This window comes from Diprion similis, chromosome 13 (assembly GCF_021155765.1).
Source record: "Diprion similis isolate iyDipSimi1 chromosome 13, iyDipSimi1.1, whole genome shotgun sequence".
Classification (NCBI taxonomy): Eukaryota; Metazoa; Arthropoda; class Insecta; order Hymenoptera; family Diprionidae; genus Diprion; species Diprion similis.
In genome coordinates, this window is record NC_060117.1 from 1,605,584 (window position 1) to 1,619,409 (window position 13,826).

General features: G+C 44.6%; 1 protein-coding gene across 3 annotated transcripts in view; it reads left to right on the forward strand.

Moving 5' to 3' along the window:
* The first annotated feature begins 1,092 nt into the window (after positions 1-1,092).
* LOC124414106 (balbiani ring protein 3-like) overlaps positions 1,093-13,826 on the forward strand; it is a 32,127-nt gene continuing 19,393 nt past the window's right edge. For 2 of the 3 annotated variants that reach the window (XR_006929922.1, XM_046895024.1), the window contains exons 1-8: positions 4,311-4,389; positions 7,141-7,284; positions 8,560-8,993; positions 9,538-10,084; positions 10,468-10,711; positions 10,796-11,064; positions 11,327-13,078; positions 13,344-13,801. Coding sequence is in view for 2 of the 3 variants with exons in the window: in XM_046895024.1 (XP_046750980.1) it covers positions 7,179-7,284; positions 8,560-8,993; positions 9,538-10,084; positions 10,468-10,711; positions 10,796-11,064; positions 11,327-13,078; positions 13,344-13,801 (3,810 nt within the window). In the remaining variant the exon portion in view is untranslated. Of the gene's footprint in view, positions 1,243-4,310; positions 4,390-7,140; positions 7,285-8,559; positions 8,994-9,537; positions 10,085-10,467; positions 10,712-10,795; positions 11,065-11,326; positions 13,079-13,343; positions 13,802-13,826 lie in introns of those variants that run through there. The other variant, XM_046895026.1, reaches the window with a different exon arrangement.

The window sequence follows — 13,826 nt, forward strand, 5'->3', positions numbered from 1 at the left end:
TCTAACTCCGAACTTGACGTACCTCTACTATTTCCAGTGTAATAATATGATACGAGAAGTGAAGTCTGAAGAGAAAGAAACTACTGCTGAGTATGTGATTTCATTTCAATGATAAGAATGCAAAGAAATGTTATTGAAATAGATTTATTATGCCTAATATTTAACTATTTTAAAAGCGATATAAATATTTTTGAAAAACTTTCTTATTTTTAAGAAAAATTAATAAAGCAAAGTACAATGAATAGTTTTGTTATAATAATTCTTAACATATAAGATTACGGCGCAGCAAATTGTATTTCGGTTCGGATAATCATGAATCGATCAGCAGACATCTGCAGACAAGCAATTTAATTCATCGATCAGAACGGTGGCTGTTTTGGTTTACTTAATTTTCTTTCAACTCGTTAAATTTCAAATTCCACGGCCCCTCTCGCGCCTCAGCCTCGCCGGTTTCGATCCTCCTTTTCAGCTCCATACCGCGCGACACTTTCTACATACATTGACGCACACATGATTCCGAGGCCATCCACCTCGGTATCTACTACGGTGTACCGGTCATAATGCGTGCCTAAAATTTCAAAGGTTGCAGAGAAAAAATGTAATGTAGATTCTACGTCTGCTATGATGAAAATATGGTCAGCATTTTTTTCCAGTCAAATCTACGTCAACTCTTAACTTTTCAAAGATATTGAAGGAACTAAACTTTCGGAATACGAGTGTGTTTTGATTTATTACGGTTTACTGAATTTCAGACAATTCCAAAACCGCGAAATAACGGTTTTACCACGGTATGATAATCGTTACGATAACGTTACCAACTTCAATATGAAGTACAAATTCTGAAATAGAAATGGTCAAAATTTTTCCTAATTCAATCAACACATCACAGATTTTTTCTATAAGCCGATGAGAATTTTTATTACGACTACCTACAGTGAAGAAGAAGATTTTTCGATTTCTACCCATTCAAATTTCGAACAATACCGCAACCGCAATGACACGGCCCTCTGCAATCGTTTGCGCAGGTATGCGCGTACCTATAAACGGACTGCGGAGAAATAGGTATATGGACGAATCCGCAAACTCGAGTAGGAGATACATCCTGCCTATGAATGTGTGCGAGTGCGGAGGCCGCAATGACAGCGGCGTAAAATACACTTTGTGAAAAGAGTGGCGGTGGTAGGTCACCGTTATCCTACCTACATAATACGTACCGCATTTGCAAACGTCCGGGTTTCACAGGTAACGAATTTAACGCTATACGTACATACGTGCAATAACGTACATGCATACATACATACATACATACATACATACATACACACGAGCGGTATATGATGATCGCGACGCAAAACAAGCGTCATCATCGCTACCCGCCTTTCCTGCGATATACCGTGTGTTCATGAGGAAAGTGCGCACCTTATGCGCGTGCGTCAAGTTGTTCGAATTTTATTGGCCGATAGTTACCGGCTGATCAGAAGTTACCGACAGTTACCGACAGTTACCGACTTCCAGAAAATGTCCCTAGGAGCCGACCGTTAGCTGGGGACATTTTCTGCCACGCGTGATTGGTATGCCGTCGATTATTGAATCAGACGGTAGCTGTTGACCAATAAAATTCGAACGATTTAACGCACGCGCATAAGGTGCGCACTTTTCTCATAGACACACGGTATATCGGACTTCGTCGAGCTAGATTTATTAATTGATAAAATACCCCGGATATACGCTCGCGGAGAGCACTCAGAGCCGCTTCGGCACTAACCTACATCCGGTAGATTCCGTAGCCGTGGATGGGAATTCGGGATACGCGTCGTTGCACGGAACGATCGGCGTCGTGGAATTGCAAACAAACGTTTGTCGGAACCGAGAAAAATTTATTTAACGAGAAATTTATAGTGTATCATCAACAATATTGATAATGTCCAATTTCCAGTTTAACTTTTTTTTTTTTTGCACTACTTATATGGCCTGTTTAAAATTTTGAAGTATACAATTCGAAACATACTTTATAAATGCAAACGAACGATACTGTCTCAAAATTCGATTACTTAGTGCAATATTTATTATCGATAATTTGATGAAAAAATCGGCATTAAACAGAGAGAGAAAGAGCCAGCGAGTGAAATTAGAAAGACATCTACGAAATTTCGGAAGTGTACTCTTTAGTGGGTGAATAGCCGAAAAATGACTCATAATTAGGTGTACCGGAACCGAGTGCAGTGTGTCAAGGCGCGTTGAAATCACCGGGACAAGGAAGCTCAGCGACCTAGACCTTCGATCACGGATTTCACGGCGTCTTCTCGCTCCCACCGTGCAGCTCGGACTTCCCCTCCTTTTCCCGTCGTTTGAAAATCCTTCGATATAGGATTCTTATCAGCGATACTCTCTCTCTCTCTATCTATTTCTCTTTCTCCGAAGAGAGATGTGAAAAATGTGAAAACAGATAAAAAGTCCGGGACGATTATCGTCGTGAGGAATTTGAAAATCGGAATAGAAATTGGGGGAAAAAATGTTGAAAAAACGATACCAAAAACAAACGAAACATCAGAGGTACGATAATTTCGACGTGGGACGGCGCGCGATGCAGGTGAAGAACCTGCCTCAGAAAAAGAGAAATAAAGAGAGAAGGAGAGAAAAAGGGGGGAGGCGCCGCGTCACGAACGGTCGAATGTCGGTCACTGGGCCTCGACGAAGAAACGCCTTCAGGCGTTTCGGAATGCCGTCGCCTGCATGAGAGCGGGTTCAACCGCCAAGACTGGAACCCGTTCTTCGTCCAACTGAACGCAACCAACGGACTGACTCTCCTCGCCTGGTCTGCTGCAGCAGAGATTTGTTCGACATGTTTGAAATCAGATCAGTTTTGCCATTTCTGGCCGAGTGTATGAGCTGTTCGAAAGAGGATGAAAATCGCATGTCGCCTAGATGTTATTAAATTTGTACAACTGTAATTATAATGTACGCGTGGAAACGTTGCGAAGTATTTTAGAAATTACTAGGATATTATTTTCTGTCAAACTCTCACTGCATAATGTCAGGAGACATGAAATCAAAGCTGGTATTAATGTTTCAATATCACCTGGCGATAGACAATGTAGCTTCGGTTGCCTAACGATAGGCGTCGGGCGATTTCATTCACAGAAAACTGCACCCTGCAAATTATTTAGTGTTAAGAAACGGATACTCGAATATAGTTAAATAAATGTTTCGTTATTGCTATCAAATTTTAGTCCAGTTAAATACGATTTGTTAACTGGTAACAAATTTCTATCGATCATTTTATTTGGTTCAAATGATATTTGATAATAATAACGAAACAATTATTTCACCATATCCAAATATACGTTTGCATTTTGTTAATTTGTGAAACAATTAAACTTTTTTCTCAGTGCGCCAACTTCTGGCTTGATTAAAAAAAGTATCGGGAAAGCTTATCCGAGCTCAGGGCCCTGAGAGCGGGAAGTTACGGAGAGCCTAGAGCGTGATAAGTCCTCTTAGCAATTGTTACTTTTACCTAATCCAGGTTAAGCCCATAGTCGAGCCGATTCATCGCCGTAACCTTCACCCCGATAGTCTCGAGTTTCGGAGAAGAAACTTCCAACGAATGGGGTGAACTGATCTATAGATCCTGGACGCGATGGTCATTCACGGATCCACGGGGCCGATTCCTCCAGGATCAGCGGTTCACCGCTCTCATCTTTTCCCCTCAACGATAAAGTGAGAGAAAAAGAGAGAGAGAAGAGAGAGAGGCTGGAAAACGAGAAGAAAAAAGTTAGGAAGAAGGGGGTCATCGTATCGCATGCAGTGGGGATGGACTCTTGGCTCTTAAAGCAACTCAACTAGCATCGGCTTTTGAACGGGACGCTCGACGTTTCAGTCTGACTTTGTGCACCGGACAATAAACATTGTGTGTGCGTATTCAAAACGATTCGATCGAACCGCGTTCTTTGTCTCACGTTGATTAGGTATACGCTCAATTTTTCCCTTAGACATATTTCTTTCGTTATAAATTAATAATAGTAATAATTCTACGATATAAATCGTTGTGTGAAACCAAAGAACGATTTTTCACTTCTTATATATTTTTTCTTACTTACCTTGATCGATCAAAAAATCAAGGAATAATAATCGAGATTAACCGAAAAATTTTGAAAGAAAAGAAAAGTTTATATTTTTCATTTTACAATCGAATAACAATTACTGTAAATAGTAATAACCGTAGTAATAATATAATAAAAATTACGAAAAAAACACCGTCTACGATCATTCGCATAAAAATACGAACTTGATAAAAGTAAATAAGAAGAAACAAATTGACTGCGAGATTAATAATTCATCAATTTTTTTTCTGTGTCTTCGTGCGTTTTTTTTTGGATTATCCAAATTAAGGTGAGTAACACTTGAATTTTTGATTTTTTAAACAACACCATTCGTAACTATTATCACATTAAAAAAAAAAAAAAAATTTCCATTTCGCGACCCTGGATAACAAAATACATCCTGATATTATAAACAGTTAACGATATCGACGGGTTAAACAGATCGGAACTGTAGCCTAGATTTAAACTCTTGACACCGATTTCTGCGCTGTGCGCAGCATCAACGTGCAGAAACGGGTTTGTTCGTATTATATAAGTAATTAACATTCACGACTAATGCGCTATCAACATACCATCAACATCATCATCATAATTATCATTGTTGAAACAAGTTTTCTCGCAAAGTGCGAATAATTATATACTCATCGTTACCGTTCCCTCAATTTCCCCATAAACTTTTCCCATCGAATTTCATTATTATTATTATTATTATTATTACTGTTATCATTAAAATGATGATGATTCACAAACTGCTAGGATTTATCTGCACGAAACTGTGTTAATATGACAGTAACGGTGAGATGCATGCAGAGATAAGAGAACAAGAGCGACGGTAATTAAATCGCCGCGTTCCAAATTCAAATATCGTACGTTTCGCGTCAATTGACCTATTTAAAATCACGTTGTTTTTCCACTTTTTTCAAATCGAGAGATGCAGAAAAAATTTTTTTTGGAAAGGAAAGAAAGGTAGATGGAACCACGCATGATTATGGATCGAAATTCTACAGTTTGCGCATTGTAAGAATGGGAAAATTTGAAATAAGGAGCCGGTTTGCGACGGGGAGAAGAGAGAAACGATTTCTAAAATTTCTACATACGTTGAATGTGTATATACTTATGAACCCGATGAACGGCGTAGTTAGAAATTATTATTCCATCGTGAAAGAAGCGTGTTATTATGCGAGTAAAAGCTTTGCGCTGCACGTGCAGTGGATGGATGGATAGATGGAAAGTGTGTTTATGCAAAATTTCGTTTAAACTAAGCCTGTAAAACAATAATTAACTATCGTGTGCGTCTACTGCTTTTAATTAAGGGTATAAATAACACCCGTAAGTGAATATCAATTTACGGATCGATCGTGTTTCCTCTTATAGTTAACACTGAAGCCGCACCGATGCTGTCCGCAATTCGAGACGTCAAAGTTCGTAAACATAGGGAACCTCTTTGTCAGCGTTGAAAAATAAAAAAGAATGAGAAAACGTACAACGCAAATAAACGGATTTAAATGCAACAGAGGGAAAATAATTTGTTGCGATTCACGCTTACCGTGGTCTAGTATTAAGGGTATGAAGTACTTCCACCTTTACCGACCGAGCACTCTCACCTTCTTCTTCCTACGTTATATAAACAAATGAACGAAACGGGTTCAAATTTCAACGGTGCATCGCTCTTTTGTAGCGGGATTTTGGAAAGTTAGTCACACCTCCAAAATCGGGCATCTTTTATTTACGAAATCAGTGTAATTTTAATTCTCGTCTAGCGACCTCAATATTGCATGAAAACAGTCTCACGATCGCTCATTTTAGTTCTCATTCTTTCCGGAATTTCGCAAAGCATCTCAACTATGCACTTTTTGCTCCTGAAATGTGAGAAATATGGGAATAGTAACGTGTGTAAAAAAACAACAAATTTTTATGACGATTGTTTCGAAATTTGAACCCCTTCCGTTCATTTCTTAATCTAATACAGGAGGAAAAGGAGCAAGTTTGCTCGGTCGGTAAAAGTAGTAATACTACATACCCTTAAACAGAAGAACTGATAGAAACCAACGAGTGTAAATTATCACCTTCGCACATAGAACGGCGACAAAAAAGATTGCAGTACTAATCGGGAAGTTATTTAGTCTGCAGGAAAATTAACGAATGTCGTATTCTCTCAAATTCTCCCTGCACAAAATTTTGATACAGGCATCAAGATACGCTTGAATTTTTGCGTCACTTTTAATAAGCTAACAATCGCGACGGGAAATAAAAAGAAAGTGCCGAATGACTGTACGGACAACGATGCATAGCAGTAGGCGGTGAAGGAAGTTCGTGTATAACTAATTGCAGCCAGGTGACGCGTACATCCCATATATTGCCTGTGCATACGACGTGGGATACATCGGATATGTACATATAGAAATGCGTGTTAAAGTCTGTAGCTGTTGCATGGCGAGTACGACAATAGAAAGTTCTCGCATGGTACGGAGAGACACGTCGCAACGGCGACCCGGAAGGAACTACAAATTACGAATATTGACCCACATCCGGTGTCCGAGAGTACGCAACGCTGCTGCCAGCGCATCTGTAGATCCGATGAAAATAATTACGCAGAGACTCGTCGTGCAAACAGGAAATCCTGCAATTCATGAATATTTGGACAATGTCAAAAGAGTGAGAAACAGACGGTTTTTCATAGTCAACGATCCTAATTCTCGGCTGGTTTCTTTCGGCCGGCACGACGTCATCCTGACGCGAGGCGATATTGGCGTCATAAATAATGCAACAGCTTTCAAAATATGATTTCCATTAATATAAACGGGGCTTAGCCTCGATCCGAATCCACATCCTCGACTCCTTTAATATACTCGTTGTATGAAACGCCTTGTGCAGACTTCTTTGACGGATGTAGGCGGAGGTTTGAGTCATTAAAAAATTTGAAATAGGCGATGCTTTTACCTTCGGAAGATATCGATTGAGGCAACCCGTTGGGTGAAAGCAAACGATTAAAAAAAAGACACAAGTTCCTAACGATGAAATGTGTTTCCTCTTCTTTCAGAATAGTGAGGTATTAAAAATCCGCTTGATGTGTTGAGGATGCGCCGTGACTTTTGCAGCGGGGGAAATGCCTGCGCCGTTGTGTGGGTGTTGATATTAACCGTCCAGATCTTCGCCTTGTTTTCATCGCATTCCGTTACAGCCGGTGAGTAGAATGTTCCAGGTTTGCCGATCGTCCGAAGAATCCACACAAGCATTCGTATAATTCGTCTGTAAGATTGAAAACACAGTCGCTGTATTAACTCAGTGTATAATAAATTGAATAAAATTTCTACATCTCTTTCAACCGGTAAAGGTTATTACAAAAGAATCATCAATATTTATACGACGCGTCCCTGTAACAATAAATAATTAATAATTCATCGACGATTGTTCAATCCTAATTCAATATGAGCAGATGTTGAAATAACGAATTCTATTCCGTGATTCGAATTCAAGATTTTCATCGCGACGCAACAATCGCGTTACATATTGTGATATTATATACGAGCACACTGCATGCCTAAAGTTATGCAAGCTGTGCTAAATTTCTAAACCGACGTTGCATAAAGAAGAAGAATCCCTAAAAGTAAACGAAAGAATAAAAAACATGAACAATGAGCAATAACAGCATACCGTAACTATGAACAATGATAACAATAATGACTGTGCGCGGTATTAGAAAACGGACACTTTCTTTCCCTCTGCATACGGAAATGTGTAACATGTATAAACGAATGTGATTGACGCGTCCGCAAAACTATACTATATTGTTCATGCGAAAGTTTCGCGCTGTTCGCGAATTCGAAAAATCTCAACTCCACAAGTTTAAATTGGTGTTCACGTGCGATTCGAGGCTACAATAAGGAAATACCTTGTGCCATATAACTAAAGAGCGACACAATGATCGTTTCGGTGATTAAATCATGTCGTTTCACTTCGATGGCTCGGTATTTCTATTATAAACAACGATTTAAATTCCAAACAAAGAACACAATCGCCGCTCCCTGATCTATTGTCCAATTAATTTCACAGCACGTAACGGTTCATATTGAGGATCCGTTAGCTGCCACGCCAATTGTCCGGCATTATGTAGATATATAACAATAATTGTTCGTTCTACGAAAAAATATACCTAATCAAGTTTTATCTATCGCTCAAATCGTTCGCCCGTGTATGGAAAACGAAGAAAAAATTTTTGTGGGAATTTGACTACTGTAAAGAAAAAACAAACAAAAAAACTATAGAAAGAAAAACGATCAAGCCATTATACTTAATATGAGATAGCTTTTTAACCACCTATTTTAACGTCAAACGCTCATTTGACGTGTGACAAGGATTTGATTTTCAAGGTACAAGTCTTGGTACGCGTATTTATCATCTGATCGTAATTTCCTTTCTAGCATCATCTTACAGATCATCCAATTTACCGTTTTCGCAGAGCACTCAGCGCTCCACGTGACGGGACGATGTCCGACGCTATTGAAGCAGAATATTTGCCCGGCGAGAGCTGCGGCCTGTAAAAGCGATCCGGAGTGCGCAGCTTCTGATGAAAGATGCTGCGACACAGCCTGCGGGAAGCGATGCGTCTCACCGGAGCTAACCGGGTGCCAGCAGGTGGCTCTGGCCGCGACGAGGAGGTCAAGGGCGCTGCGCCGTGGCTCGCCACCGCAGTTCATTCCGAAGTGCAACAACGTGACCGGGGATTTTGAAGAAATTCAATGCGACGGAACGGGGAAATCCTGCTGGTGCGTCGACAACCTCGGTGGGGAAATTCCCGGCACCAGAGCTTCCACCAAGCAGCTGGTCAACTGCAGGAGTCCAAAACCATGCCCGGCACATAGCTGTCGGATGCTCTGCCCACTCGGATTTGAGGTAATAATTAGTAGCTCTGCAAGTTTAGAGGAAAAAAGTGGGTCAATTTAGGGAATTTGTAACTCTACTATCAGTTATTCAATTTGATTGTGGTTTGTTTTTGTTCAAAATTATATAATAATGTATAGGTCACGATAAACTTTTCAAGGATTCTGGCTATTCCAAAATTGAAGTAAATCGGTCCAACCGTTTCTGAGACATCCCAAAATTCATCCGTTTCGCAATCAAAAACCCATATTATTTTTAATATTTATTCATTAATTTCAATAAAAAAAATTCTCAAATGTTCTTGAAACTATAAATAATTAGGTCCTGAAACTCAAGTTGCTCTAAGTGTTTTTATTTTCTTTAAAAGAAATTCCTAAAATAGGTATCATTTTAGACCGTCCAAGCTGTGTTCCCCTGAAAAAAAGAGCGTGGACAACCGCCCTTACTAGTAGTGGGAATTTTGAATGAGCTGGGTTATATTTCGGGGCGATACTCTGCTTCGACTGAGATACACGTTTTTCTGGCTTTCACTTCTCATGATAACGTTTTTCCGTAGGTTGATACACGCACGGGTTGCCAGAAATGCGAGTGTAGAGATCCGTGCCGCGGAGTAACGTGTCCGGGTCCGAACCAGGCCTGCGAGCTGGTCGACGCACCCTGTGCGAGCCCGCCATGTCCACCGATCCCGAGCTGCCGCAGAGCAAAGTCTCTGTCGTCGGTTTGTCCGGCGGGCGAGCCGCTGCAGATAACCGATTCCCCGCGTCCATTCCTCTGCGGAAATACACCGGGTAAACCGAACTGTCCACCGCTCTACAGATGCCTCGTCGAGCCGAACCAGGAGTACGGAGTTTGTTGTCCCTCCAGCGTGAGCCTCAAGCGACCCGGATTCTGTCCCACCAAGGAAGCCCCCGTCTGCGGAGCCTTCTGTCAACATGACCTGGAGTGTCCGACGCCCCAGAAGTGCTGCAACAGCAAACGCTGCGGCGGTGGTCATTGCGTCGCTCCTCAAGGGCTCAGTGCCTGCAATCAGCACAGAGTATTAGCCGAGCTTTTGAGCATTTCAGAGCGGCAAGGACGCGGCTACATTCCGCAGTGCGACGAAGGTGCGTTGCTTTAACCAATGCCTAGAGCGAATGGTTGACAAGATTGATTTTCAGACGTCTTGCACGCAGAGAATGAAAGAGAAGATTTTCCTCAAAAGTGCAGAAAAATAGGCACACGTCAGGTTGTTTGGTAAAATATATATCGTAAAGTGCACAATTTACTGTAGAGTAAAATCTGCTCAAAAGATTATTTTACATTTATAGTAAAAAATATAGTTGACATTGGTATTTTTTTTTTGTCAAATACCCTGATGTATCACTTTCTTCTTGCAATTTTGAGTAAAATCTTTTTCTTTTCTGCATGACTTAGGCAATAAACCCAGCCCCGGCTTTGCTCACAACAGACAAGTTTGATTACAGTTTTTCATTTTTTCATGCTCTAGGTGGAGATTTCAAATCTAAACAGTGCTCTCGCAACGGTTTAGTCTGCTGGTGCGTCGATCCGGCTGGCCGGAAGTTGTCGGGCTCGATGGGTCCGGCGGAGAAGGTGGATTGCAGAGCGTTGCCAAAGGCCAGATCGTTGTCGGCGATGTGTGCACCCCAGCAGTGCGCCCAGGTCTGCCAGTACGGTTTTAAAAGCGACCCAACGGGGTGCCCGACTTGCGAATGTGACAACGCATGCGAGGGGTGAGAAAAGCGGCTGGTTTACCCTTCTGATAGACATTCGCAACGGTTTCATGAAGTAAGAACACAACCTTTTCTCCCACGCAGATATCCCTGTCCCTCAGGACAGAGTTGCGTGCTGATTCGGGAAGCGGGCTGTCCGGATTTCCTTTGTCCAACGAAGCCGGAATGTAAACCGAAGAAGTCCTACGCCAGTCCTTGCACCACCGGCGCTCCTGTGACCGACGACGCGGGAAACGCGGTAACTTGTGCCGCAGATTCGGAGTGCCCAAACAACCACAAGTGCTCGATCGTTCCTGAAGCCGACCAATCAGTTTGCTGCCCAGTCACGCAATCCCGGTTGAGACCCTCGACAAGTAAGTGCAGATCAGTTGTTTCCTGTTATCTGAAGCAGAAGAAGTGTAGGAGTTGTTATAAAATGTTCAGGCTGCGTGCGATGACAATTTTAAAAACCTTCAACACGTCTAAATCGTCTTTAGGATGATAAGTTTTGTTGCATTGAATGTCTTTTAGCCTTTCTTTTGTAGTATTTACACAGTTATGGAACATAATGATTCAAATAAAAAAGAAAAAAAACGAAAAGTTGCGCAAATCATTTTATGAAATTTATCTTTCCAGTGTGCGAATACCTGAGAGATTTTTCTGAGCGTATGGAGGGAACGCGGGACGGAATGTCACTGGCATTGGCGGCACCGGAGTGTGAGGAGGACGGTAGCTACAAGTCGTTGCAGTGCAGAAACGGTAGCTGTTCGTGCGTAAACAAGCGAGGAACAACGCTCCGGGAGTCGGTGACCGGTGTGTCGGAGTGCAAAGCGTTGGAGGAGTCGTTGGTCAGTTGTCCAGCCCTGAACTGTCCGCTGGATTGCAGCTACGGGTACTCGGTCGATTCCCGAGGTTGCGAGCGATGCGAGTGCCGCGAACCATGCAAGGAGGTGAGCTGCGGAGATGGGCAGTCTTGCGTGATGGTCGACGTGAACTGCGGCCGAGGTGAGCAGTGCCCACCGGTGCCGGCCTGCCTGACGGCGAAGGCTGGCCAGTGTCCGTACCTGGTTCCACGTTCCTCTAGCTGCGAGCTCAAGTGCGGCAACGACCAGGAATGCCAAGGCGCGGAAAAGTGCTGCTCCACGGGCTGCGGCACGCAGTGCGTCGCTCCCGTCGTTGCGACGGCCTGTCAGCACGCTCGTGCCCTGGCCGAGCACGCCGCCCGGGAATCTGGCGAGCCGGCACGTCGGCTCTACATCCCTAGGTGTGACTCCAACGGCGCTTTTGAGCCGGTACAGTGTCACGGAGGTCTCTGCTGGTGCGTCGACGACGAGGGTCGGGAGGCGGCCGGCACCCGGGTGGTGGAGGGCGTCGTCCCGCGGTGCAACAAGCCTCTGCACTGCCCGGAAGTCGCCTGCACGCTCTCGTGCCCCGAGGGTCTAGCCCTGGACACGGCCTCCGGGTGTCCCGTCTGCGCCTGCCGCGATCCCTGTAAGGACGTCGCCTGTCGCGGCGAGGGCGAGGCTTGCCGCATGGTCGAGGTTGCTTGTAGCGCTCCTCCGTGTCCACCGGTCCCGGTCTGCCTTCCCAGGAAGGAGAACCCCTGCCCGAACGGGAAACCGCTTCTGGCCCCCAGCGGCGAGCCGGCGACCTGTGGACCTCGAGGATCGGCCTGCCCGTCATCGCACAAGTGCGAACTCTCACCCCTCGACGAGTACGCCGTCTGCTGTCCCAAACCCAGGGACGTCTGTTTCGAGGTGCCCCAGGAGATGTCCTGTCAGGGCAGAGAGGCCGGCGAGGCGGGACGTTGGTACTTCGATCCGGAACGGAACGAGTGTCGGCAGAGATCGGGCTGCGTTGTCGGACACAACGACTTCGCAAGCAAGATGATGTGCGACGCGGTTTGCCCGGTTTTGTCGCAGTGCGAGAGGATCAGGGAGAGGAACTCCAGGGCCGCACAGCGGCTCAAACAGCCCACCTTCCTGCCCAGGTGCAACCCGGAGACCGGCGTCTGGGAGCCGATTCAATGCCTCGATCACGTCGGGGTTTGCTGGTGCGTCGACAGGCATGGCGAGCCGATGAAGGGCTCGCTGACCAGGGAGGCTGAGCCCAAGTGCAACTTCAGGCAGGCCAGGAGGGGCCGTGGGCCACCGGATATAGACGCACTGATCAAGGAGTACATGGAGCACTCCCTTACGGAACCGGAAATCCACGCCAGAGGGACCAGGTGCCAGCGCATGAGGGAGGCTGGACACATTACCGCCATTTGCGACAAGTTCGGCAGATTTGAGCCCACTCAGTGCGCCGGGACGCATTGCTGGTGCGTGGATGAGGCCGGAAACCAGCTCAGCGAATCCGAACCGTTTCCTCAGGGGTCGAGGATCTGTCGTAAGTGTTCATAGCCAGTCGAAAAAAGGACGTACAAGTGCGTCGATCTAATTAGGAAATAGTCGCTGTGAAAACGCCTGACGTGAATGTGCCTCAAGGGTATCAACGCCGTTCCTGAAAACCAATTTATAGTAATATATAGCGTTTATGAATTCGATTTTTAATTGTGGCATAGAATAATTGCGGGGTCTCGGCAAAGTGACAATATTTTACTAAGAACTAAGAAAATCAATTTTTGACCAAACCTATTTTATTTGTTTTTCAGTGCCAACCCCGGTCGAGGCGGTGGAGGTAACGCTGCATTTTCCTGGACACTTTCAGCCCTCTGACGAGGCGAGACTGATTATGGCGGCGGAGACGCTGCTGCGAAAACTGGGTGGTAATCTGCGGGACAAAATCGTTGCGGAGATAAAAGACGGCTCGGCTTCTCTCGGCTTCGAGATAACCGGACCGAACAAAGTGGACGTAGCGTTTCACCTGGAGGAGTTGACGAGGTCGCATAATTTGTCCCTGATCAACTCGACGGTCGATGCAACGGCGTCGCGATTCCGCCACAGGGCGGTTCCCCAATTTCCAAACGCCAGGATCGTCGCCCTGGAGCAGAGGGAAATAGTCACCGAGGTCAACTTGCCCTTCTACCAGACGGCCACCGTTGTTCTCGGCGCCGCGAGTGCCTTCGTCATCTGCAGTCTCCTCATACTACTGATGATCTACCGGAGAAAGGTGAGTCGATCCCGAAAGCGGGACC